The 26,309-nt window shown below is 29.5% G+C and overlaps 3 protein-coding genes across 5 annotated transcripts; 1 reads left to right on the forward strand and 2 right to left on the reverse strand.

The window, feature by feature from the left end:
* Window positions 1–1,196: 1,196 nt before the first annotated feature.
* LOC107005410 (subtilisin-like protease SBT5.3) lies at window positions 1,197–7,259 on the reverse strand. 2 transcript variants are annotated; one of them, XM_015203994.2, is made up of 11 exons: window positions 7,077–7,259; window positions 6,846–6,955; window positions 6,644–6,741; window positions 5,904–6,068; window positions 3,952–4,123; window positions 3,208–3,748; window positions 2,841–2,938; window positions 2,520–2,765; window positions 2,284–2,398; window positions 1,980–2,193; window positions 1,197–1,838 (listed from the first exon to the last, which is right to left on the reverse strand). In XM_015203994.2, the coding sequence occupies exons 1-11, from the start codon at window positions 7,149–7,151 to the stop codon at window positions 1,291–1,293; spliced, it is 2,382 nt and encodes a 793-aa protein (XP_015059480.1). In that variant the 5' UTR covers window positions 7,152–7,259; the 3' UTR covers window positions 1,197–1,290. The 2 variants fall into 2 exon arrangements, with proteins under 2 accessions (XP_015059480.1, XP_015059481.1); XM_015203995.2 differs by having other exon boundaries at window positions 3,952–4,060; window positions 7,077–7,257.
* Window positions 7,260–14,961: 7,702 nt separating this feature from the next.
* LOC107005958 (heavy metal-associated isoprenylated plant protein 12-like) lies at window positions 14,962–16,687 on the reverse strand. Its single transcript, XM_015204601.2, has 3 exons — window positions 16,550–16,687; window positions 16,132–16,216; window positions 14,962–15,575 (listed from the first exon to the last, which is right to left on the reverse strand). The coding sequence occupies exons 1-3, from the start codon at window positions 16,556–16,558 to the stop codon at window positions 15,298–15,300; spliced, it is 372 nt and encodes a 123-aa protein (XP_015060087.2). The 5' UTR covers window positions 16,559–16,687; the 3' UTR covers window positions 14,962–15,297.
* Window positions 16,688–21,126: 4,439 nt separating this feature from the next.
* LOC107007699 (3-hydroxyisobutyryl-CoA hydrolase-like protein 5) lies at window positions 21,127–26,190 on the forward strand. 2 transcript variants are annotated; one of them, XM_015206417.2, is made up of 16 exons: window positions 21,127–21,256; window positions 21,388–21,447; window positions 21,539–21,622; window positions 22,394–22,462; window positions 22,610–22,673; window positions 22,881–22,954; window positions 23,060–23,143; window positions 23,225–23,309; window positions 23,413–23,498; window positions 24,105–24,226; window positions 24,304–24,364; window positions 24,449–24,547; window positions 25,136–25,237; window positions 25,318–25,359; window positions 25,556–25,662; window positions 25,783–26,190. In XM_015206417.2, the coding sequence occupies exons 2-16, from the start codon at window positions 21,415–21,417 to the stop codon at window positions 25,823–25,825; spliced, it is 1,155 nt and encodes a 384-aa protein (XP_015061903.1). In that variant the 5' UTR covers window positions 21,127–21,256; window positions 21,388–21,414; the 3' UTR covers window positions 25,826–26,190. The 2 variants fall into 2 exon arrangements, with proteins under 2 accessions (XP_015061903.1, XP_015061902.1); XM_015206416.2 differs by having other exon boundaries at window positions 21,132–21,447.
* The last annotated feature ends 119 nt before the right edge of the window (window positions 26,191–26,309 follow it).

A 26,309-nucleotide genomic window follows, 5' to 3' on the forward strand; every position in this document is an offset into this window, starting at 1 on the left:
GTGTCTACTTGTTCATTTTTATACAAATTTAAGTCTTATTTGTGCACATCTAAAGTTAAGGGTCATAGTTGTCAACCGACGCTAAGTTAAGGGTCATATTTATGTATTATACCAATACTAAATTATACTTAAGTTTGACCTCATGAATCGAGGAAAGACTCAAAATAGTCCCTCACTTTTGGGTTAAAGCTCAAAGTGATCCTTGAGTTTTCACATGGAGCACTAATAGTCCCTTATGTTTGCAATACTGGTGCACTTTTGATCCTCCCGTAAAATTTTGCCTATTTTTTAGCATTAATTTTGTCCAGAATTTTATATAAGGAATGTTCAATCATCTTTTATATATAAATAGAAATAATAACTCTATCTGAAAGAAGGTGATAAGAAAAACACCTTGTTCCGTTCACTAGAAGTATTACTGCAGTTAAACTAAAAACATCTTAATGTATGACTTTGCAAAAAAGAAAAAATTGTACTATTGCACATGAAATTATCATGATAAATCTCTCGACTTTATCTGCAATACGATTTCTACTAAACAAAACAAAGTATTTTTCTTCTCACATTCTTTCATATGGAGTTGTTATTTCTACTAAATATATAAAATGACGATTGAATATCCCATACATAGGTTATGGATAAAATTAGTGCTAATTTTGGAGGAGGACCAAAAATGCACCAATATTGCAAACATGAGGGACTATTAGTGCTTCATGTAAAAATTCAAGAATCAATTCGAGCCTTAATCCAAAGAAAATGGACTATTTTGATCCTTTCCTCTCATAAATCATGTATATAAAATACATCTATATCTAGACGCGCGAAATACACGTATCTTGAAACCGAAATCTGGCAAGAATGTAATTTTGAAAACTCGACGAAAAAATATAATGATTTTTCGCTCTGATTAAATTTGATCCCATATATATCTTTATTGTTAGTGGCGTAACTCAAAATTTGCCTCTTAATTATAGAAAATATAATAAATTTGTCGTGCTAAGCTTTCATCATTTTAAAATAAGAGTAACTTTAGATAATTTTAGTAACGTTGGGATTCAAAAGCATATTTGACCTTAATTATTAAAAGAACAAATATCTATTTCATTTCACGTAGTTTACAGGTATATAACTTTATTTCAGGTATATAACTTTATTTCATTCCTCAGCTCATTGGATCATTCACCAAAACATTCTCATGATATATAAAGCTTTGATGATTTCTATTATTATTCAAATAATTTTGAGAGCAATGAATAGTATTACACATTATACAAAATATAGAAATGAATGTTATCTAACATTTTTAGTAACTTTCACTACAATGGGACTTCTAACATAGTGCTTGTTATCAGACCATATTAAATGGCCAAATACATAATCTTTTGGAGCTTTTTGTCCTTTAACTTTCAGAGTGATCTTGAAACTTTTCTCCTCTCCAATCTTTTTAAACTCCAATGTGTTTGGCTCAACAACAACAGTAATTCCAATCGGGGAACGAATATGAGCTTTGTAAGTGCCCGGGGTTCCTACATTCTTCAATGTTCTAGTCACAACGATCGAGCCCTTGAGCTTGGGCACTGTGATTGAAGGTAAGTTCAAATTGCTGAAACTAATAGGGTCAGGACATTTGAAGTGGCCTTGTGTGAAGAAACTGATTTGAGTTTCGTTGTACCCTTGAGCACAGAGGAAGTTCATGTAATCATCGATTGTTAAGTCATAAACCAAGCCAGGGTCCATGGCGCGGTTTGGCCATATGTGTCCTGATCCATAAGCAAACGGTGATACCTTGAGGTGAATTGAATTTGTCATTGGGTTAATCGTGTTGTCTCGTGTTCTTGCTGCACCAAAAGATAAGTAAACAAGGTATCATAATCATATAAAAGTTTGCTTATAACTCATTTAGTTCTTATTTTTGAAGCCTAATTTGATCAAGACTTCAAGAAATGTATAGACTGATTGAAAAGGTTGTTAAGTCCTACCGGATGTCATAATGGCGGATTTGATGGCTGCAGGACTCCAAGTTGGATGGAGGGACTTCAAAAGGCCAACAACACCAGCCACATGAGGACATGACATTGAAGTTCCTGTCATTGTGTTAAATTTAACCCGACGATTATCTAAATCTGAATCTGCAGGGCCTTGAACTCCAGTATACGCAGCTAGTATGCTCACTCCCGGGGCAGTAATATCAGGCTGCAAAGAAAATATCGTATAAATACTTGTAAAAATGAAATCATTTTGGTTAATAGACTAGAAATTAACAATATCGAAATGGTAAAAGACCTTAAGAATATCTGGTGTCACTCTATTAGGTCCAATGGACGAAAAGGATGCCATAACTGGTGCTGGTTTCGTTCCCAATTCAGTTGTTGGCCGAGTAATGTAAGCTGTAGCTTTCCTGCTCAAACCAACAACGACGTTTAACAAGAAAATTAAACATAATAAGATGTATGCTGACTCATTTCATTTTGTTGTACTATGACATGCATAACACTAGACTCATTGACTGTTTGTTATACCTTGTTGAACTAACGTAAGACGAAACTTTAATTCCATCAGAGTAACTGATAAACGTAGCAGGGCAGAGGTATGGTTCAGCATACATTTCATCTCCAAAGAACGCGCTGTTGAGTATAACGATACCAACTGCACCTACTGAAGTAGCTTGAATGCACTTGCTAAACGCTGCACTACCCCCTCTATGACAAACCAAAATAGTCCCCTTCGCCTTCTTAGGATCCAACGTCCCCTCTATACAAAAATTACTGCAGAAGCACATAAAAAAGGTTTAGCAAAGTTAGTTCGTACATTATGAAGTAGGGAAGAGAGGTAATACTCACGCTTCTTCAGCTGTCGCATTGGCAACTTTAGCAGATGCACCAGTAATAATTGGGAACGATTTGCCTTTGGGCAGAGCTTTACTTGAAAGGCTTACTCCCTATAAAATAAAAAAATCCGAAAACTAATGAGAACTGACGCTTACTAACTCTACACAAGGAGTTATAGAGAGGGGTAACTTTACAAAGAATGTACCGTTACAATGATGGACGTTGTTGTTGAAGGTAAAATATTGTTATAGAGAAGTAACGCGTATAACATAAAAAGTCGATGGTTATGATGAGATGTTGTTATATAAGGTCATTGTTATAGAGAGGTTTGACTGTATCATTTTGCAGACAAAAAGAGAAGTGGACAAGAGAAACATACTCTGTAACGTTTATTGTTTCCTAAGACGATATAGCTAGAGAACTCACGATCAATGGTACTTGCCCCGACAGTAATGAGCCAAGGTGCAGTGTTTGCTATTGTACCAGGATAGGCACCCGAATTCCCACCTGAGGTAACCACAACAATGCCATGCTTAATAGCATGAAACGAACCGATAGCAATACTGTCTTGGGCATATGGTACAGGCAATCCTCCCATTGATACTGAAAGCACGTCAACGCCATCATGAATTGCCATATCAAATGCAGCCAAGACATCTGCATCAGTACACGAATCGGATGGAATAATAGGAGGCCAACAAGCCTTATAAGACGCAACTCGTGCTCTTGGTGATCCTCCCTTAGCTGTTCCATTGCCATATCCGAAAATGTTAGCTCCCTCGACAAAATTACCTCCAGCTGTGGACAACGTGTGTGATCCATGCCCTAACGTGTCTCGTGGCGTGTAGAATTTGGAGTTTACTAGAGCTCCTGCCTCAGCAGCAAATCCTTTGATGAAGTATCTTGCTCCAATTAACTTCCTTCAATGTTTTAAGTCAAACTCCATAGGTCAAAAGTCATCTTGATGTTACACTAACATAAACATGTTACATGTATATATCATACTTCATTCGTTCCAATTTATACGACAAACTTTTCCTTTTCGCAACGTTCAAAGAATTTAAATTCATTGAAGTACTCAAACTAACTTTTGAACATTACTTAAATATTAAAGAGAAAGTACCTATTGCAACGAAATGTGGGATCAGAGCCAGTTTGGCAAGTTCCTTTCCACCTTGATGGAATTGGTCCCATTCCTTCATCACTAAAGCTTTCTGATTCTGGCCAAACACCTGCCTCCATCACACGAATAAGAACGAATTTCTCGGGATAATAAGCATTCTTCACTTTTAACTCTGAGATTGTTAGTTAAGTTATTAAGAGAGCAAAAAGATAGAGAGGAGAGAGAAGTTTTAAAAAATGCATACCTAAATATCATTGACCTAGTAAATGCACTAACTTTGAGTATGTATTGATTGTGCGAGACGTAGCATCAATGAAATGGATGATCATCAATTGAGATTAGCGTTTCAAATTTCATATTTTCTTATCGTCGTCATCGTTAAGCTGAAGTTATGTCATGTCTAATCATATCTCTTCAATACTTATTCAGTTTACCTCTACCTTTCCTCGTAGCACTTACATCTAATCTCTCACACCTACTTACTAGTGCATTTACACATCAACTTTTCATATCCCTAAATCATTTGATCTCCTTTTTCTCATCTTATCTACCACAAAGGTCACACTCTTCATAATCCAATTCTCCATAGTATTTGATCAATTGGTGAAAGCTATGTAAAATTAGGGCCATGATTGATGGGATTGGCCAACTTGGGAGAATAATGAGATCTTTGATACATAAAATATTTAAATATATAGTTTTTTAAATTTTATTATATATAGTTAATTGTCAAGTAGACACACACTAAGCTTCCCATAAAGTAATCATTAAATATTACAATTTGTGTAATTTAAAAAAGAAAAAAGAATCTTTACTATAAAGTCAATGAGCCACGTGCAATTTATTACTACCCTCTTCATTTTATTTACTATAATAAATTGCAAAAAATATTTGTACAAATGTGCTTAAGAAGCAAAAAATATGGATTTGATTTAATTACAAAGAATTTAAGAAAATGAATTAAACTATACTGAATTATTGCAAGAGAATTCAACTAAAATACACTAAATACTCGTTTGAATTGGCTTAAAAAAAGTAATTTTTAAAAAGTAGTCTTAAAAGTGCTAAAATTTATTTTTAAAATAAATAATTATGTGTTTGGATAAAAGTGCTGCAGTTAAAAAAAAGTTATTGATGTGTTTGACAAATATGTGCTGGTAAACACTTTTTTTTTAATCAAAATATCTTGAATACGCTTAAAGATGTTAGTATGATAAAAAGTTGATTAATTTAAGGTTTTTATCCTTAAAAAGAATTAAAACAAAATTAATTTATATTTTATATCCATAAGTAATAATATTTCCTATCATTCACATATTTCTTTTTCATCACAATTTAATAATAATATTAATAATATTAATAATAATAATAATAATTATTATTATTATTATTATATAATTATAATATTAATATTAATATTAATAATAATAATAATACAATAATAATAATAATAATAATAACAACGACAACAATAACAATAATAATAATGATAATAATAAAAGAATTAAGGGCAAAAAGGTAATATACTTGGTCAACATAAATGACTTTTAAGTTGAAAAAAAAATATTTATCCCCTAACTTTTAGCTTTTGGCTTAAACTAAGTTATTTTTGGCTTAAAATAAGTTACTTTGATAATTGTCAAATATTCAAATAAGTCAAAAACTGACTTTTAAGTAGTTTGACCAACTTTTAAGCTCATCCAAATACGCTCTAATTGTCTATAATTTCTTAAGCTAATTGAGGCATATATTTGGTACAATCAAATTACTCTATAACAATCATCTTTTATAACAATATTTCACTATAATTGTCAAGATTTTGTTCGAATTAATTTTCATATTATAATATTTTCTATAAGGGAATATCTCTATAACAATCCAAAAAAATATAATACTTTTCTTTTTATTAAATCTTATACAATGTGAAGTCAGATTAATCAAACAAAACATACCAGAATCAATATTGCCAATAATAATGTCTTCTCCAAATCTTGCCTTCTTCCATAAAGAGCTTTTAGGGATTTTCCCCTCATGTTCCAACCCCAAGAAGTTCCATGATCTTGTTGTGTGTAGTTCTTTTCCCTTGTTCAAGATTATTGATATCACCTTTGGATGCTCTGCAAAAAAAAAATCATATAAATGAATTTAAAGTTGTTGATTATTACCTAAAATATTTTTATTAGTTAATGATATTTAAATCCCATTAGTAAAGAGGATTCAAAATATTACACATTGATTAATTAAAGAAAAATATACTATAAAAAAAAGAATCTTAATAAGGATTTATTGATTAAACTCATTAACTTAAATATTTGTTTTTCGCTAGAATTACATATACGTATAAAAAAAATGTATATGTATAATTTGTATCAGAATAAGAAATATATTTTGCTAAAGAAGTTTAAGAAGATATTCATATTTGTCCTTTATATACCATATAATATTTGAATAAAAGATGTCCAACTTAATAGCAAATGCAGATCGCGAATATTATATATATTATAATTGTTTCATTTGAATCTTAAATTTATCTCTTATTCAACTAACCATCCATCTATATAGTAAGATTACGTTTATTCTTGTCTTACTAACTTTAAAATATTCTAGATTCACCTCGAACACAGTAAATAATGTGTACCAAAGTAAAAAAGAAACAATTAAAAATGCAGTAAATGGAAAAAAAATCACTTACTAGATAATTCTTCAGCTTCTTCATCTTCAAGAATTGCAGCAAAGCCATTGATGTGTCTTGTATAAGAATAAAAAATTGCCTCCTTAGCCTTCTCAATACTGTTAATATCACAAAAAAGAAAAATAAGAAAACAAAAAGAATTTTTTTGATTTCATTTAATCAAAAACATATATATACTTAAGTTTAAATTCAAATTAATTACCTTCTTAAATGTAATCCAAGAAATTCATGATGAAAATTAATCACTCTATCAAAATCAATTGATGTTGCTTCTTTTCCATGTGAATGTTCACCCAAGTACACAACATATGACTATATAAACACCAAAAAATAATTTCATTAATTCGAAATTTCGATAAAAAGTTTCATCAAAAAATGATAATAAAAAAAATGTAGTACAATTTATAAAGAGAATCAAAAGAGAAATAATTACCTTTTTTATGGCAAATGTTGGTGTAAGCAATAGAGTAAAAAAAATGGAAAGAAGAAAATATATTGATTTTTTCATATTTTCTTCAAAAAAAAAATAAAAATCAGAGATCTCCTCTTCTGCTAAATAGAGTTTATATAATATAAGGAATCTTATTGGTTGAGTTATTGACCATATATAGACTGAATTATTTTTTAAAAAAATTGGAGATCTTATCTTTATTTAGAAGATTCATTGACTTTAGAAATAATTTTTTAAAAAAAAATTGTACATATTATATTTTAAATTATTTGTGGGTGGATGAATTGAATTATTGCATGTTATATGAATGTAATGATGTATTGACTTGATTTAAATCTAGAGTTTTTAAAAATGATTAACCAATTTATTATTGTTGATTTTATGATTTTTTTTTGTTTATATTTTTTGAAATTCCCCCTATCAAATAAAAAGTAATAATAGAATGGCCCCTGATTATTTTATAAATGGAAAAGTACGTGATTAAGTAAATTTATACAATAGAATGACCCTTGATTAGTTCAATGACTATTTTGTTGTTTTAAACAGTCACGTAAAAAATTTAAGTTAAAATATTATTAAAAAAAAGATCATTTTTTTAAACTCACTAAAAATAATAAAATATTCTTTTTAAAATTTTATTCGTGAAATTATACTAAATATATCATTATTATTATTATTATTATTATTATTATTATGTTAATTTCATTGAAAAGGACAAAGCAAAATATTAAAGTAGCAAATAATTCCATCCATGTGCTATGCACTATTCAAAAGTAGTTTTTGGTTGGAGAGAAATAGAAATATTCACTTTAGACGATGAAACAAAGAAATTTAAAAAAGTAAAAAGTGGATAACACTTTTGGTTCCTCTATTATTGGTATATATATCCTTATGTTTAATATAAAATGGTAGAAAAAGAATTATTATAGTAGTGATTGAAACATTAGAATAATGATCATTATCAAAGTTTAGATTAATTCTTGAATAGTTTAATCAACTTTAAAATTTTGAAAAAAATAAAGGCGAGCCATACAAAATTAAAATCATATCAAATATTTTTAATAAATGAATATGATATATTTCTAAAAGTTCAAAAAGTAAGTGATAATATTTTAGTGGAATCTTTTAAAAGCTAATGGTAAAATAATTGAGTCTAGTGTGGTTTACATCTCCCGTATAGTTCGTAGACTATGGAGATTTACCTAATACATATAAAGTACTCATCATGAAGTGCAAACTCGAAGGATAGAGGTTATGACATAGATTATAATGGCTCCAGGTTATTCCGAAGTTTCAAAAAAAAAAAAAAGAGTTAAATTCAAGTTTATAATTCATTAATGTAGCATTTGCTTAAACTCGAGCAGTCGTTTGTTAAAAAGTTATTTAAGATATAGATCTTTGAGTATTAAGACATGCTCTTGTTATTCTCAATAAGACGACACACCAATCAGAATTGTGATAGAGTGATAAATGTTACCTTACTCTTAATTAAAGATAACGAAGATTCCTTTTTTGAATACGAAGTCACAATTATTTCATAAGAAAATGTCTTACTCCTAATAAATGATAATTTCTAACACAAAAACGATCTTTTAGAAAATTTCACCATATAAGTTGGTTGACTGTCTAAATCGCTGTTGTTCAGCGATTTTACCGTTTTGGTTAATATAAAATTTTATATACCGTTTTAAAATTTTTGTTAATATTTTATATCCTTTAGGCTCGTTTTGAAATTTTTGTTAATATTTTATATTCTTTAGGCTCCGAACTCACATTAGTATAGAAATGCAGCTGCTTGTTTTAAGGAGCCCGTTGACATAATTTGCCTAAACTTGCGACATGAATTACGCATGTTAGGCAAAAAAAATAAATTAAAAAAGGACTTATCATATGAAATTTTTATTTTTACGTATAGGAAAAAAAGGCAAGAAAACTTCTTAACTTTGATATTTAAAATAAATATACTCCTTGTTAAAAAAAATAATTTATATATATATATATTATTGTCATCTAACAAATAATGTTTTTTTATAATCTTCATTAACAAACTGAATTAACAAAAAAAAGAATTCCTAAACTTTGCGTTTTAATTTTAAAATGTCATGTTACCTTAAAAAATTACATCACTACTTAACCTTTTCCGATCATACCCAAATCATATTAAGACTAAGACCTCATTTATTTCTATTAAGATTAATAGGTCTGAATCTAAATACATATCTAAATATTTAGATTTGCATTAAGATTTGATTGTTTTGATCTGAATACACATTTGAATATTAAGATTTGGACTCTAAATTTGAACACTAAATAATTAATGTTGTTTGTTTTCAATAATGAATGTGGAAGTGAAATTAAACATTGTATTAATAAAATATTATAAAATTTTCATTTCAACAAAATAAATGACTGTAGATTAAGAAAATTAATTTTTTTTAATAATAATGATTTGGAATACTATTTTTTCATTCAAAATCTTGATAAACAATAATACACTAAAAATAGTGTTCTTGACGCGCGTCAATACAAAAAAAATTATTAATATCAAAAAACATTTAACGATTTATGAAAACTTATAGGAAAAAAATGAGTGTTTGATTGAGAAAGAGAGAAAGAAAGTTTTTAGTTATGAGATAAAAAGGCACGATCAAAGCAGAGAACTATGATTTATTATTTGATAAATTCTTTAAGAGTCTTCTACGGATCTGATTTAGACCTCTGACCCATTAAGAGGTTTTTTTAAAAATAAAATAAATGAAATTAATGGGTTGAATCTATGATTTATTATTTGATAACTTCTCAATGTCGTTAAGAGTCTCTTACGGATTTGATTCAGACCTTTTCAGACCCATTAAGAGGTTTTTTTTTTAAAATAAAATAAATGAAATTAATGGATTGAATTAGTATAATCCAGACCTAAAAACCAAACGTATTTAATGGGCTGAATCTGAATGATTAAGATTTTCAGACCAAACAAATGTGGCCTAAATAGTAATGTATTTAAGAGTGAATATTGATAGTTCTAACAAGATTTTCGAATTTCAATATCTAGCATTAGATTTTTAACAATACTTAACAAATAAATAAATGAAATGAAAATAAAAAAATGAATTTCTTTTAAATATAATAACTGAATTAATTGACCAAATATCATTTCCATAAATATAGGCTTTTGAAACTATCAAATTCCTTAATTTACTCTCAGTCAGTTGATTATCCTCATTACTCTTATTTATACTTCTTAAAGATTTTTTCAAAAAAATAATAATTATGAAAAGTAATAATGTGTATTCAATCTTATTTCAACTATGGAGATAGATGAAATTCTACATGTAAGTTTTTTATGTTTCTGAAATAGATTTAATTTTGCTTACTATAAAAAGAAACAGTGTGTATTAATAATTTTGTTTCTGAATTTTGTATATTATATATTTGTAAGTTTATCTTGTAATTCTGACTTTTTTTTTTGTTGAGATCTTTTTTTTTTGGATCAAGATTTTTTGCTTTTTGTATTTCTCAAATTTGTAATATGACATCAAAGCTCTGTTTTGAAAGTAGATAGATATGTTGATTTTAAATTAGGGTTTCTTTTATAAAATTGATTTTGACATTTTATGGCTGTTAAAAGCCGAACTTTATGAAGAGATATTAATTACTTTTTTCTAGTTAATTAATACAATTAAATAGGAGAATTTTCACATATATTCACTCAAAAATAGTCTAATTATTCTCAATAGTTATAGTTTGATTATTACAATTTGTAGCTACATGTTATAGAAAGGAGAGAGGCGAGTGAGATTAGGAGAGAGAGATGAGAGAGGCGAGAGAAAGGGCAAAGAGTGGAAGAGAGGTGAATTGTATATGTATATTGGTTAGATAATTGTACATTATACATATGTATTTGTATATATGGCAAGAGAGATTGAGAGAAGGAGGAGAAAGCCGAGCAATATTGGGAGAGGGAGGAGAGAGGCGAGCAATATTGGGAGAGGGAGGAGAGAGGCGAGCGATTGAGAGAAAGGAAAGCGAGAGAGGGCAGAGAGTGGAGAGAGGTGAACTGTCTATGTATATAAGTTAGATAATTGTATATTATACATATGCACTTGTATATATGACAAGCGAGATTGGGAGAGAGAGGAGAGAGGTTAGCGAGATTGGGAGAGGGAGGAGAGACACTATAAGAAAACTGTGAATTATATGGAGATTTCCCTGGAAATTAGTATGAAAATTTGCAGAAAAAATTATTTTCTTCAAATTTTCATACTAATCCCCTATATTTTTTTTGTAGCGAGGTAAGCGAGAGATGGAAAAAAGTGGGAGAGAGGTGATTTGTATATGTATATCGATAAGATAATTGTATATTATACATATTTATTTATATATTTTGGCGAATTATACATATACAAACGTGACTAATTATACAAACTCGAAGTCAGCCCACATAATTCATAATGTTAGTCGCGAGTGGTAGTTATAGCAAACTATAACTATGATGGGTAATTAAATAGTATAAATATGTTTAACCGCATAATTTTCTCAATTAAATAACAATAACATATTCAGAGAGGATAGGATGTATATATCCTTATGAAGTATGCCATTAATGTCGATTTTCAATGAAAAAATATATATTGTACATTTAAAATAATAAAACGTGACTTATATGATTTGATAAGTTAGATTTAACGATAATGAAATACTAATGTGTATGGCGACTTACATGGAGAGGATTATATGTCTTTGTACTAAATCAATAGAAATTTTCAAGACACATGTTGCAACTATCCATTCCTTTAGTGATACTTTTCACTTTGAATAGTTGGTAAAATCTACTTATTTATATACTCAACATATCTTATATGTATTATGGTGTCACATATTCGTCCACTATGGACTGAGCGTCCTCGCTGAGGTTCGCCCCCACCGTATGTGATTTTCTTAAATTTAGCATTGAGGTTTGTCCCGCTTTATCATGATTAATTTGTCTAAATTTATTGAAATCTAGCCTACATCGACAAAGTTGGCATATGTGTGGCTCTAGTAGGCCTAGGTGCACACGCTTTTTAAAGGCATCACTAGTTAGTATTGTCTCCTTATTGATATACTCAATCTCTCTTAATTGGTATGAAACTTCTTATCTTAAGTTGAAGTGTCACACGTACAATGTCAATGATATGTTGGAGCAAATTGTATTACCACCAAATGTTAAAAGACCACTAGGAAGACTAAGTAGGAAAAGGAAAATCCAATTATGGTTTAAAAAACACTCAGAGCTAATACAACAAATATTAGATTAATTTAATAATCTGTTGAAATTTATAATCATGAATCATTAAAAGATTTTCTTTAATACATTGAGATTTTGAAAAATGAAACAATTTTAATTATTTAATAATCAAATTTGAAAATAATATCTGAATAATCATACATATATATATTTAGATTCAAACGTCTAAATTTTAAAACAAATATTAATTAATATTTATATATGTATTTAAATTCAAACTTGTTAATGTTAATTAAAATAAATGAAACCTAATTATACTTACTATCATTATCTTCAAAATGATATATATTAATGATTTATGACCATGAAATGATCCGTCAAATGCCCCCAATCAAGGCTAGATTTGTCCCATTCAGTGGCTTTAGCCTTGTCAAAAATCATGCTAATACTAATTTGTAGTACCAAAGTAAATTTGTAACACCAAATATATTTAAATTGAACTAGGGCAAATGGTCGATTTTTTTAAAGAACGATGCGAAATGAAATAAATTTGTCTTTTATTAATAATGGAGGGTAAATTTGTATTTTTGTGTAACAAATTTGCTTTTATTTTCAAATAAGCAGAACCTTAGCACTCGATAATGTCATGTATTCCCTAGTTAAGAATTATTATTTTTAAAACAAAGGGTAAATTCGTTATATAGTTCATGAGAAAATTGACATACTTTAGGGGACAATTATTTAGTCATTACTTATTAAACTAATATACTTATTTTTTTTCTAAAGTTAATCATGATGGGAGTGAATTGTTTTTTATATGAGTAGTAAATATGAATATTTCACATCAAAAGCAAAAGTCCAAAACTCCTAAAAATACACAAAGCAAACACACAATTTGTTTGGTTTTATCACCATATAATATAATCATTTAATAATATCGACCCCCTCATGTGCATTTTGTAGGCATATCTGCCGTCTGCTGCCCAAAGTGGCTTGTCTACTACCCTTGTGCTTGGATTTTGTGTTGTCTTGCCTTTTTTCTATGCCTTTAAATATTTCGTTAAGCCCTTCTTAAAAAACATTCATCGAGTTTCTTCTGAATATATTTATTCTTTTGATCACTTTTCATGAGATATACGGAGTCTAGTGATAACGAGTGAAGTAAAGTAAAGAGAAGAACTACGAAATAAGGTAAAGCTGAGAGTCACTTCATTTCGCGACTATTATTTACTCTACCATATTTAAACTAGAAATTAACAAATTAGCGATCTAGGTTGTTACCTTTTTTCATAGAAAATAAAGGATTACTACTTTAGTCGATATTATTTGTCGTTTTGGAAGTTAAATTTGTTCCTAAGTATTTGATTTTTTAAAAAAACTTTATTGACTCTTCAGAATTCACCCATACTTCTCCAAATAGAGCGATAAAGTCAAATATTATTATAAATAAGACATAATATGAATCAAATGTAATATTGCCTAATTTCTTTCTCTTCCAGTAGTAACACTTATATTGATTTAGGATACATGAGTCAACTCGTTAACGTTACATTTTCTTTGTGAAAATTTGCAGGAATATTTATCTATATATCTATATAGAATTTTTAACCAAACTAAGCCATTATATAAAACAATTTACCAAAGTAATACATTTTTCTAAAATTTTACAAAACTAGTATAAACGTATTTCACGGTAACGTTTTAGGGTATATTTTTTTAAAAAGAAACTAACAGCATTAGGTTGATATACGTTACTGTAAGTAACGTTTTACTCCTAAAACGTTATTTTCAGGAACGTTTTACTCCTAAAACGTTACTGTGAGTAACGTATATCAATCTGACGCCATTAACTTTTAAAAAATAAAATATATCCTAAAACGTTACTGTGGAATACGTTTATACTAGTTTTGTAAAATTTTAGAAAAACATATTATTTTGGGGAATGGCTTTATATAATGGCTTAGTTTGGTTAAAAAATCTATATATATCCAAGTCCAAGAAATGAAATTGTTCTGCCTGGCTCCCTGGATGCCAACTAAGAACAGTATTGTCAAAAAAATTGACACTCTTCCTAGTTGGTACCAGAGGAGACAGGCAGATCCATCAATACCAATTGGCAACACCAAAAGAAAAAAAATTAGGTTTGCTTAAATCTCCCTTTTCTTTTGCATGTAAGTAATTGTTTTGCTAATTTTTACTAGTAATTATCGTAACGTAACGATTTAAGTTATATATATTGATTCTATGAAAGCAATTTACCTGACTATATATAGTAAATAGTTACTTTACATTTTAAGTTATTGTGTCAAACTTGGTATGAAGAGTTACACGTTATTATAGGTTATTTTATTTATTTATATGGTAACTTGGATAAGTTTAAACTCAACAACTTCAAATTCAAACTCATATATGCTATCTCCTGTATTCATATTAGCAAACTAGAAATAATAAAAGATGAAAAGAAAAAGAAAAGAACTATCAAAGTCCAGAGAACCCACTGCGTTTCCTTCAGAAATTTCATCCCCTCAATCCCGAGGTTGCAGATTACTTCCTCCCAAAATAAAACGGATTAATCATTAAAGAAGTAGTGGTACCTCAAACTTCGATAATTTCAACAAAATCAAAAAGACAGCAACGAGATCACATACACAGACACGATCTATCAATTTTGTTTTGTAAGAAATATATGTAAGAGAAGGGAATAATTCAATGCAGAAAAATGAGAGAAAGTCTCTCTATTTATAGCCAACAAAAGGTAAAAGTCACAACTTTTTGGAAAAAAGACAATCTTTCAGAAAGGCCACAACCCTTTAGAAAAGGCACAACTTCAAACGGTCACACCCCTTAAAAAAAGACACAACCTTTCATAAAAGTCACAACCCTTCAGGAGAGTCACAACCCTTCATTTCCTATTTACGCCTTTAAGACCCAACAATAGATTACTTTATAAATTGTGACGATAAATCAACACTGCTTTCATAAAATTGAGCAACCACCTTGATATGATTGTGTAACTTCATAAAATGGATATTGAGGTACAACATGATATGGCCATTGCATCATTGGAACTAATTCTATTTTTGGATCATTATTTTTATCACCATCTTTCTTGTCAATAGGGCCAACACTTAATAACTCTGCTCCTTTCTTCAATTTCCTCCTCAGCAATTTGGTTAACACAGCTGCATCAATTTGCTCCCCCTCCACTTCTAATTGGTTATTTTCTCCCCCTTTCATAGCTGCTGAATTCACACCTAGAGGGACATAGAAAAATCAATAGGAGTTTTGAAAGATTTAGTGAACAGAGGCGGACTCAGGATTTTAAGCATGATAGGTGCATCACTATCTTTAGTACATTAATTGAAGTAATTTGAGGATCTAAAGCAGTGGCGGAGCTACGATTTTTCAATAAGGGAGTTCACAATCTGAAAAGATAAACAAACGAAGTAGCTGAAAGGGGTTCATTATCTACTATATATACTAAAAAAATTATTTTAACCATGTATATATAACATAATTTTCTGTCGAATGGATTTAGATGAACCCCCTAATTATAAAGTGGCTACGCCATCAGCCTAAGGGCACGACGATTCAATATCCAAATCCAACAGATATATATTTGAAGTGTACTTTTAAAATATACGATAGTTCTTCAACATACATACACACATATACAAAGTTTTTTTTTTTAAGGTTAACCTAAAAGGGTAGGCTTGACCTCATCGTTTTTTAAATTGTGTCACATAAAATGAAACGAAGGACCGATTGTATGCACCTAACTAATAAATATATGACATGTATTGTACATACCTGGCTGAGAAACGGCAATTTTGAAAGCCTTGGACCTTGATTTTTTATCATGACCATTTATGGATAGCCTAATAACAACCTTTTGCTGCCCAAATTTTATAATACCATGCATTACTAAATGAACCAATATAGTTTGTTTTTTTTAAATAGAGGAAATATTTACTTTGTTACTAAGTTCCCCATTAATAGTTTTTATATATTTTATGAATTTCTCAATATAAATATAAGATTTACGAAAAAAAATATTAGGTAGAGTTCTGGAACATCCGCACCCGATACCCTATATCTTAGCTTAACAATACCATGATTAAAAAAAATAATCATATATTGCCACTTTGCTAGCTAGATACCATTTTTCAATTAAAACTAGACTCAAATTAGTAAAAAAGAAAAACACATTTAAAATATATATAATTACCTTATTCATTCTCTAGGTTTGAAAAGGGAATATAAATATTGATTTGAGGATGAAATAATGTTAATTCCTGGAAATAAAGATGTTTTTTATTTTTGTAATGATTGAAATGCTTGAGAAATTGCCTTGAGGAAAATAGTTTATATTTTCAAGGTATTTATAGGGTGGAAATAGAAATATATTCATTTGCAAGTCGTAAAAAACACGCATTAAAGATTAGGGTAATGGAGTGATTAGAATTATCAATATGTTATGACTTATGAAAGATGACATAATATAATAAAAGTCATTAAGGGTGGACTTTGGAACGGAAGAAAATATATTCTGAAAAATGGTTTTCGTAGAAATATTTTTTTTAGTAAAATAAGTTTCTTAAGAATGATAAAAAGATTTTAAGATATAAAGTGGACTTTGGACGCATGAAATTCACACTGCAAAAGTTAGTTAAATGGAGATGATTGTTCAAGCCATATATCAGAAGTCTAAAGATCTTGTTCTGGTCTGATGTGAAATCATTCTCATCGTCCACGCCATAAATGTGTTTAGTTTCATATTAAGGAATAGATTTCAGACCTAACTTACATCCTAAAAACTTAGCCCAGAAGGAAAAAGATTGTTCAAGCAATATAACGAGTCCAAGGATCTCGTCCCGATTCAATGTGAGATCATTCTCACTTCCTTAATGGAATATGAAAAATAAGTTATGTAAGTGATATTTCGTGTTCATTGTCTCCTCCCCTATCATCACCCTTTGACCACCTCTCCCACCCCACGTAGTGTTACCTATATTATACATTGCTTATAAACGATGTCAAATACATAAGAAATTAAACTCACCAATTTTTTTTTAAAATATTTTTTATCATACCGAACATGTAAGTATATCTTCATGAATTCACCAAGAGTCGTTGCATTACATATATAATGCGTGTGGACGTAATTTAGAAGGTGAGATGGAAAACAAAATAACGTCTTCAACGGACCAAATTAATGACTTCACTTTTTTTTCTTTCTATTTTAAAAAATTTACAAAGTTTTGTCTTCAAAATTTCATTAATTAGAGCCATGTGATTTTTTTTTTCAAATAGTAAAAACAATTACTAATACTTGAATTAGGTAAAATTGTCAATAACCCTCTACATCACACCTCTTGAATAAGGTACGATCCTTCCCCTTTCTCGGAGTAATCTATTAATGTGAAATATTTTATGTAACAAATTATTTTTTTAGAATTATGTCAATTAGTGATCACGTCAAAACTCTATTAATGTTGATTTTTATAATGCTAGAGGTATATTTGTAATTATGTCACTATATTTATAAAGTAACTCTATAATATAAGGGACCTAAGTATTAAATTTCTCTCTCTCTCTCTATATATATATATATATATATGTATATGGGGATTGAGTTACAAGAGTGTTTCGTATTCTATTTGTTTCAATTTATGTGACACATTTTAGATTTAAAGATTCAAATAAGTTTACATTTGATCCTAAATTTTTAATAAATCTTTCAAATATTTTGAATTGTCAATTATTGTAACAGTTTACAAATATATAAAATTCGTTTCAAGAAATTTTAAAGATTCTATGCACAAATATTCTATCAAACTTAAACTGTTTAATTCTCGAATAATGAAAGATGTCACATAAATTAAAACAGAGAAAGACGGAAGTATAATTTTCCAATTTTTTTTTTTTTAAAAAAGAAAAAATTTCAATCAAGGACAAGAAATCTAGTTACCTAGTAATTAAGCTGTCTCTATTCTTCCACTATTTCCATTCACTCATTCTAATTCTAACTCAAGTCAACTCTTGTTTTCTTCTATAATAAAATATACTTTTCCCACATCTAATAAATGTATACTCATCTATTGCTCCCAACATACTTTTCTCTAGCTAAATTTTAGTGAATTTACAAACTATTAATTTATTATTCAAATATTAAATGAGCAAGCTAGATTGAATTTGAACTATTAAAATGAAATATTAAATCAGTAGATGAATTCACTAGGCTAACACAAATTGTAATTCAATCCGTTCAATATTTATTACATTTTCAAATTATTTATTCATTTTTCTATAACTTGCTTAAGAACTTATATGAAAATGGTTACATAACAAACCAAAATAAAAAACATCTTTTTAAAAATATTTTGACGATTTTGATTAATTCAATTTCTAAATTTGCTTATGAACGAATCATAATTGGTTAAATTAACATATAAAAAGTCAAAAACATATTTAATTTGAACTGATTGAATAATTATATTTTATAAACTACTTTTAAGATATCAGACTTGTTATATTTTTCTTTTAAACCATTAATTCTTGAAAAATTATAACCAACAATAAAAAATTCAAAGCACATATGGAAGTTCTTCAATATGAAATGTTGATGTCTATATTAGTCGAGGTCTCAGTCCTCATTTTTGTTTTTTTAGTGGACTATTATGCATCTAATTTCACCATGTAGAAAAAAAAACACATATATAAAATAATTTTATATTTTTTTTCTTTACAAAAATTTAAAAGTTATTTTTATTAAGGAGTATTAAGTTAATTTTAAAAAGACATAGTTGGATATTGACGTGACTCGACCCAGTTTCCCACCTTGTTAGACAACGCTAATAGAGTTTTTGAATCAATGATTAATTTTGAAATTACATATAATTTGTGCAATCATTTCTTTTTTCTTGTCAAATTACCTATTTTAGATATCTAAAATTTAAATATTTTATTTTTCAGATATCTAAAATTTAAATATTTTATAAAATCTACGCTTAACTTAAATAGTAGCCCAAATAGTGGCCACTTCCACTCTTGCAGTCTCTTTTCAACCCAATTCGTCCGCCTATCAGAATGGGACTTGTAATCCGGCCCAATACACTTTATATTAGTTCGTATTACAAAAAATAATACATGAATTAGTTATAATAATATTTATTTTTTATTTGATATATTTTTAAAACTTATTTAGTATTGTCGTATGAATAACTAATACTTTTTTCAGTTTTAATTTGCTTGACGTACTTTTTTTCTTCATTCAATTTTTTTTAAAGAAAATATCTTTTTTTTTCTTTTTTAGCAACTCTTTAATTTCAACTTTTTATATGACATGTTTAAGATCAAAAGATTAAAATATAATATTATATGTTTGACATATCTTCAATTTAAGACCACAAGATTCAAATCTCTTTTTCTTTTTTCAAATTCCGTATCATGTCAAAACATTGTCGAACAAATTGAAATGGAGGCAAAACTTAGCGAACCGTAGTATTAAATATCAATGCTATTATTGCATATATTAACATGATTAAAGACAAAATTGCCCTTGAAAATATACAAAATTAAAAAATATGAAGAATATATTTTTTTTCAAATTTTTATTTTCACAATACATGTTATTTTTAATATATCAACCGAAATCGTAAATAAAATATGATATCGACATAGCTAAGGTTTTGGTTAATTGCCACCAATTCAATCTCTTGAGATATCATCTATATTACTTGAACCCTTCAATATTCTTCAATCTTATTATTACACTAATGTTAATTTTTTTCAAATACATATTTAATATACATTCGTTAATATTTTTGAAAATATGAAACAGCATAAAGGTACATTGCACCATGAATTCAAAATGGGGGTTGGCAGGACTCAAACGGGTCAATATGGGCTGCTGGAGGGGTTAGATTTTCAAACCATGAAGTCACATAAATGTTCGTTTACTATTCAAAGCATATTAGCAATTTTTTATTTTGTATATTCTTAATAATTCCATCATAATTTTATTTGATATTTAATTTAAACATGTAACCAATTATAGTTTTATCCTAATTTGATATGCTAAAAATGCAGTAAATATATGGTTTGTTACAAATGGTGCAAATACAATATATATATATATATATATATATATATATATATTATTTCATTCTCCTTAATTTATATAAAAATTTCACTTCTTTAGAGTCGATTTGATTAATTTTTAGAATTAAAATAAATTAGAAATTTAAAAGTTTATCTGAAAATTGTACTACTAAATTGTGGTTTTTTTATGTTAAATATGATGAGAAGATAACATTCTAAGATGATGACCACAAAAAATTATTCAATTTGTTTGCCTTAATGTTTAATTTGGCTTCCTATGACATTTATACCCTTCAATTTTGTATTTGTCCTATTTGATAGTTTACACAATATTCAACGTGTATTATGCCACATAGATTGTATATATATCTATTTGTTCAATTTCATGCACATCCAAAGTTGAAGCGTATATATAAAAGCTGAAATCAAATTCAAATATATATTTATGTATAAAAAAATCTTTTTTTATCCAGAAAATTTGATCAAAATGGTAAGATTACATATTTCACACTATATTATTTTATCTTTTTGAACATTTTTTACCCTTTTAACTTTAAATACATTTTAATTAATAAATAGAAAAGATTTAATTTATTTTAAAATTTAAAAAATATTATAATTTTTTTAAATTTATAGCTAAATTTTCTAATCATTTAATATTATGATTTATATATTTAATTTAAGATAACAGGTATAGTGGTAGGTGGGTAATGATGTTACCAAACAATAGGAAGAAAACTCAGCCAACAACTTACTACTACTACTAATAATAAGCTTACCAAACTCCATAGCCCCTCATTATAAGTCACTTTCAAAATCCTAATTTGATTTTGTAAGTAAAATCCCACTTTGATTGTTTGAGCTTTGAGTATATTTTATCCTTTTCAGACCTAACTCGTGTAATTATACTAAGCATTTGTATTTAAGATTATCTTGATTGAAATTGTGTTTTCCTTATAAAAGGTTCTTGTTTTGGGAATTTTATTAATCATGGCTCAAGAAACATTAAATCTTGAACAAGAGGTTAGTTCAAGTTTCAATTAAAAGGGTATAAAGTTAAGTTCTTGATTCTAGTGGATCTTGATTCTTGAATTGCTTTGATTGTTCATTTCAGGTTGTTTTGGTTGAAGAACTTGGAAATGCTAGAGTTGTTACCTTAAATAACCCAAAACAGTTGAATGTCATTTCACCCAAAGTGGTATGTTGAAGAATTTGAATTCTTGAGATTATCTATTTCTAGTTATATCGGATTTAAGTTATATGCATCGATAGTGTAAAGATTTTGTGTGGACCTAGTGAAGAAATTATAGGGTTTAGTAACTTAAGCTTAGGTTATGTAGTTGTGGTAAAATGTTGATTCTAATAATACCATTGAAGTTCAAATTTTGGATTTGTCTATGCAAGCTACTGATTACTCACTTTGTTTCAATTTGTTTGTCTGGCTTTCACTTGATACGGAGTTTAAGAAAGCTACTAATTACTCCTTTCATTTCAATTTGTTTGTGTGGCTTTAGCTTGGTACGGAGTTTAAGAAAGCTACCAAGTACTCTTTTCGTTTCAATTTGTTTGTCTGGCTTTAACTTGATATAGAGTTTAAGAAAGCTACCAATTACTCCCTTTATTTTAATTTGTTTGTCTGACATTCACTTGATATGGAGTTTAAGAAATTAAGAACACTTCTGAATGTTATGGTCTTAAACTAAAGATAAGAAGAATGTACTAAAATGTCTTTTAATCTTGTGGTTTTAAACATGTCAGTAGAAAGCTGAAACTAAAAGAGTTGTTAAAAAAGGAAAGAGACATTCTTATTGAAATAGAAGACAACTGTCAACCAAATTGAAACGGACGGAGTAATGCATATCATAGAGATTTGCTTTTAAGTTTTAAGTATCTTGTTAGTGACCTGATTATGTACATATAGTTCAGACCATTAGTGTATATAATAAAACTTCTTATTTCCTTCAAGTAGGTAGTACTTCTTGCAGCGAATCTCGAGAAATGGGAGAAAGATGAGAATGCAAAACTTGTTATCATCAAGGTTAATAATCTGTTTCTGCTCTCCAAAATTTTCAAATTTTATTTTTTCTTATATTATTGTAATTTCTAGCTAGTGCTAACATATGATTGAGATGAGAATTTTGAAAATGTTGTTCAGCCTTGTTTTCGTTTTTCATAAAATGAACAGGGAGCTGGCCGGGCTTTTTCTGCTGGCGGGGATTTGAAGATGTTCTATAATGGCAGGAATACAAGTAATATTTTGTAACATTAAAAAGTTCTGTTGTTTACTTTAGATCTATGTTGCTTGGACTCTTAAAAATGTCACCAGGTGCGTGTCGGATCACTACTTTTGGAGGATCTGACACTGTGCTGCAGCATTTTTGGAGAGTTCGAGCGACATAGCTATAGACTATTGAATTACCATTTGTTGACTGGCATTTGTAACTTGTACTTCACAGAGGATTCCTGCCTTGAGGTTGTTTATCGAATGTATTGGCTTTGCAATCACATTCATACATATAAAAAGACCACGGTGCAGTATTCATACGACTCTTCTGAAATCCTTATATTGAAATAGAATCGAGCACGTGTTGATTCTGAAAACTCGTCTCCGACTTCCGTTTTATGCGCTTTACAGGTTGCTCTTGTTCACGGAATCTCAATGGGCGGTGGTGCATCCTTAATGGCTCCAATGAAGTTCTCTGTTGTGACTGAAAAGACGGTCCGTACAAATATATCTACTACTGCATATTGTACTTCAAGTAATGTATGAACTATATTGCATCTTACTCTTCCTTTATAGGTTTTCTCCACTCCTGAAGCAAGTATAGGCTTCCACACGGACTGCGGTTTCTCATACATGCTTTCTCGACTTCCTGGTAGACTCGGTAAGCATTAAAATAGCATCGGGACAAGGTAGTTTGTCATTATGCTATTTGTGTTAATCGAAGAACCAAAGTAGAATTTGTGATGCATTTACTGTTTATGTAGGGGAATACTTGGGTTTAACTGGAGCAAGGCTGAACGGTAAAGAATTGGTTGCTGCTGGACTTGCAACACATTTTGTACCCCTGGAGGTGAGTCTAATGGACAACAATCTCTTACTCCAAATGCAAATCATAAAAACAAGATTTTAAAGACACAGAATCTCTCCTTGCCTTACTGCGGCTTCGTAGGGTGACCCCTTCTCCGCCATTATGGCCTTTAGCCTTGAATTGCTTTTTCTTTCTTTTATTGAATGGATACCACAAGAACAAAATTCACTTGATTTATACATATACATACTGCGAAGTGGCCCTTCGGGTGGTTCCCTTAGAGAATGCTTTCATCTAAGGTTTGAACTGCCAACCAACTCTTTCGACTGTGTGATTTCAGACTGGAATGAACCATCCAATAAAGCCCGACTAATGGAAACAAGGGCTGAGTTATTCTCTTATGAACCACATAATCAAAAAATGTTGTGTCATTTGTCTCTCGTCAAGTCTTCTAGTTCATAATAGGACTTTTATGCCAGACAGCCAGAAAATCAACATAGTCCCTGCAGATGGATGAAGCACAAAAAGATAAAAACATTAAGTACATAAAAGTTTAACGATTTTCGATTTTGTGCATGACTTGAGATTGTATTTTCTGTTCTTTAACCAATTATAGAGTTAACTCTATTTGCTATTTTAAAATGTCAGAAACTGCCAGAGCTAGAGAAGCACTTACTAAGCTTAAACACTGGCGACGAGGATGCTGTCGGATCTGCAATCAAGGAGTTCTCGACAGACGTTCAGATCGATGAAGAAAGTATCTTGAAAAAGTAATATTTTTCATAATTACTGTACTCTATACTATTTCATCAAGAAAATCAAGAGTAACATATGTTTGCTCATGCAGGCAGTCAATAATTGATGAGTGCTTCTCCAAGGATTCTGTTGCAGAGATTATCAGTTCATTTGTAAGACAATTCTTCACAGCATTGTAAAAATGATGATTTATAATAGATATAACATAAATAATTCGATGGTTTCTTTCGTTTCAGGAAACTGAGGCAGGCAAAGAAGGAAATGGTTGGATTGTTCCAGTGCTTAAAGGCCTAAAAAGGTCATCCCCAACAGGTCTAAAAATTACACTAAGATCGGTTAGTTCCTCCTTTTTGTTTCATACAAAATCAGTCAAAAATTTCCTTTCTGGATATGGTGATGGTTGATATAATCTTTATTTTCTAAGTTCTTATAGTCTATCATAGAGTAGACCATCGAAATGGTCACATCACATTCCCTTCGTATTCGATATAGCAGCTCTCAATTTATCTAGTGCTGGAACAGTCTATCTTTTTCAAACTTATGCAAAATAGCACCTAGCTGTGAATTAGGACAAAAGCATTGTTGTTTCGTTTGAATTCTAGTGGAGCAGACTATGCTCATTCGACTATTCCTGTTACTAGTAGGTTCATAGTGATACTGGTTTTTGTACAGACAACATCCGTGCTCCTAATGAGTTGTAGACGGTAATTGCTTTGAAGGATATGTAAACTTATAAATCAGTGTGTAAAAGATAAAGATATGCTTGACTTGTTATGCGTTTTAACGGAAATTCTGTGATGCATATTTCGTAGCAAGGAAACATTGCTATTCCTTTTGATCAAAAAGATTGAGTTGCATAAAATTATGTATTTCTCTTATGCTGTATACTCTGCATTGTTTTATTTATATTCAAATATTTTCAGATTCGGGAAGGGAGGAAGCAAACCTTATCTGAATGTCTGAAGAAAGAATTCAGAATTACAATAAATACACTGAGAGCTAGAATATCTGGTGATGTCTATGAGGTAATCACTGAAATGCTGTTCAGCTTTCGATATAATTGATCTTCTCGAATCTAACTTACATCCTGTCTCATATTATGAAGGGTATCAGAGCTCTTACCATTGACAAGGACAATTCTCCGAAAGTATGTCTCTCTCACTCACACACACACTCACGCGTTTTTGTTGACATTTCGTGTTTCTGATTATGTCACATTTGGGAAATTAAAGCATTTTTTGATGATTTATAAAATAAATTTAAATGTGATTACACTAACTTTGCTCTCTCTTTGCGTCTTCTCCGCCTTGGAACGTTGTTATCTAACCTGCAATCATCCTCAGTGGGACCCTTCGACTCTTGAAAACGTTGAGGACGAACAAGTCAACCTTGTATTTGAGCCATTTGATGAAGATTTCGAGCTTAAGGTTTCAGAAAATGAACAAGACAGGTATGAACTGGTGCAATTTTCATTTCCATACTGTATATACGATTGTGCTTGCTTGTCATTGTATCCGAGAAAAGAAGAACTCGTGATTAACTTCATCGTTGAACATAATCCGATCAACAGGTGGGATGGAAAGTATGAAGATTCTGTATATTGCCATCAGTGAAAAATCAAAGTACACGATCAGTTTAACAGCGTTGGCCGTTGGTCTTATAGTCCTTGTTACTTCAGCATACTCTTGCTGGTGCTGCACACTTCTTCCATCAACATTATCTACTGTGTTTTAAGCTTACAACAATAATCAATAAACGCGATTCTCGGATGAAACTGTTGTGGTCTCTCTTGTTTACATTTTAGCAATGGTTTTGGTTAATTTATTTTTCTCTTTCCTTTAAAAAGAGAAGGATATGTATTCTCTTCTATTTTTTAAAAAATATTATAAAGTTCTTCATATTCAAGCTGTGAAAACTGTATCTGGATATATATAGTGTATACTTTTGGGTGTGTAATTTCAGTTTAATATAGTCAGAACATCCAGAAAATAGTATGTGTAATATGCCATGAAAAACACTCATCTACTTGACTGATTGAACTTAGATACACCCGTAGTGTGCCACATGACAGCACAAGCGGTTTCAAAATCTTATAGC

This window comes from Solanum pennellii, chromosome 12, assembly GCF_001406875.1.
Source record: "Solanum pennellii chromosome 12, SPENNV200".
In the NCBI taxonomy this organism is placed as follows: domain Eukaryota; kingdom Viridiplantae; phylum Streptophyta; class Magnoliopsida; order Solanales; family Solanaceae; genus Solanum; species Solanum pennellii.

What these genes read in the sequence shown, in the direction of transcription:
- LOC107007699 (XM_015206417.2), top strand. Translation starts at nt 21,415, where the DNA reads ATGGCTCAAGAAACATTAAATCTTGAACAAGAG. An exon ending in CTATAATGGCAGGAATACAA is followed by an intron (nt 22,674 to 22,880) that starts GTAATATTTTGT and finishes TGTACTTCACAG; the next exon opens with AGGATTCCTGCCTTGAGGTT. An exon ending in GAAGAAAGTATCTTGAAAAA is followed by an intron (nt 24,227 to 24,303) that starts GTAATATTTTTC and finishes TTGCTCATGCAG; the next exon opens with GCAGTCAATAATTGATGAGT.
- LOC107005958 (XM_015204601.2), bottom strand. An exon ending in AATTGCCGTTTCTCAGCCAG is followed by an intron (nt 15,576 to 16,131) that starts GTATGTACAATA and finishes ATGTCCCTCTAG; the next exon opens with GTGTGAATTCAGCAGCTATG.
- LOC107005410 (XM_015203994.2), bottom strand. Translation starts at nt 7,151, where the DNA reads ATGAAAAAATCAATATATTTTCTTCTTTCCATTTTTTTTACTCTATTG. An exon ending in CCCACATTTCGTTGCAATAG is followed by an intron (nt 3,749 to 3,951) that starts GTACTTTCTCTT and finishes AAAACATTGAAG; the next exon opens with GAAGTTAATTGGAGCAAGAT. An exon ending in TCTTACGTTAGTTCAACAAG is followed by an intron (nt 2,399 to 2,519) that starts GTATAACAAACA and finishes TGGTTTGAGCAG; the next exon opens with GAAAGCTACAGCTTACATTA.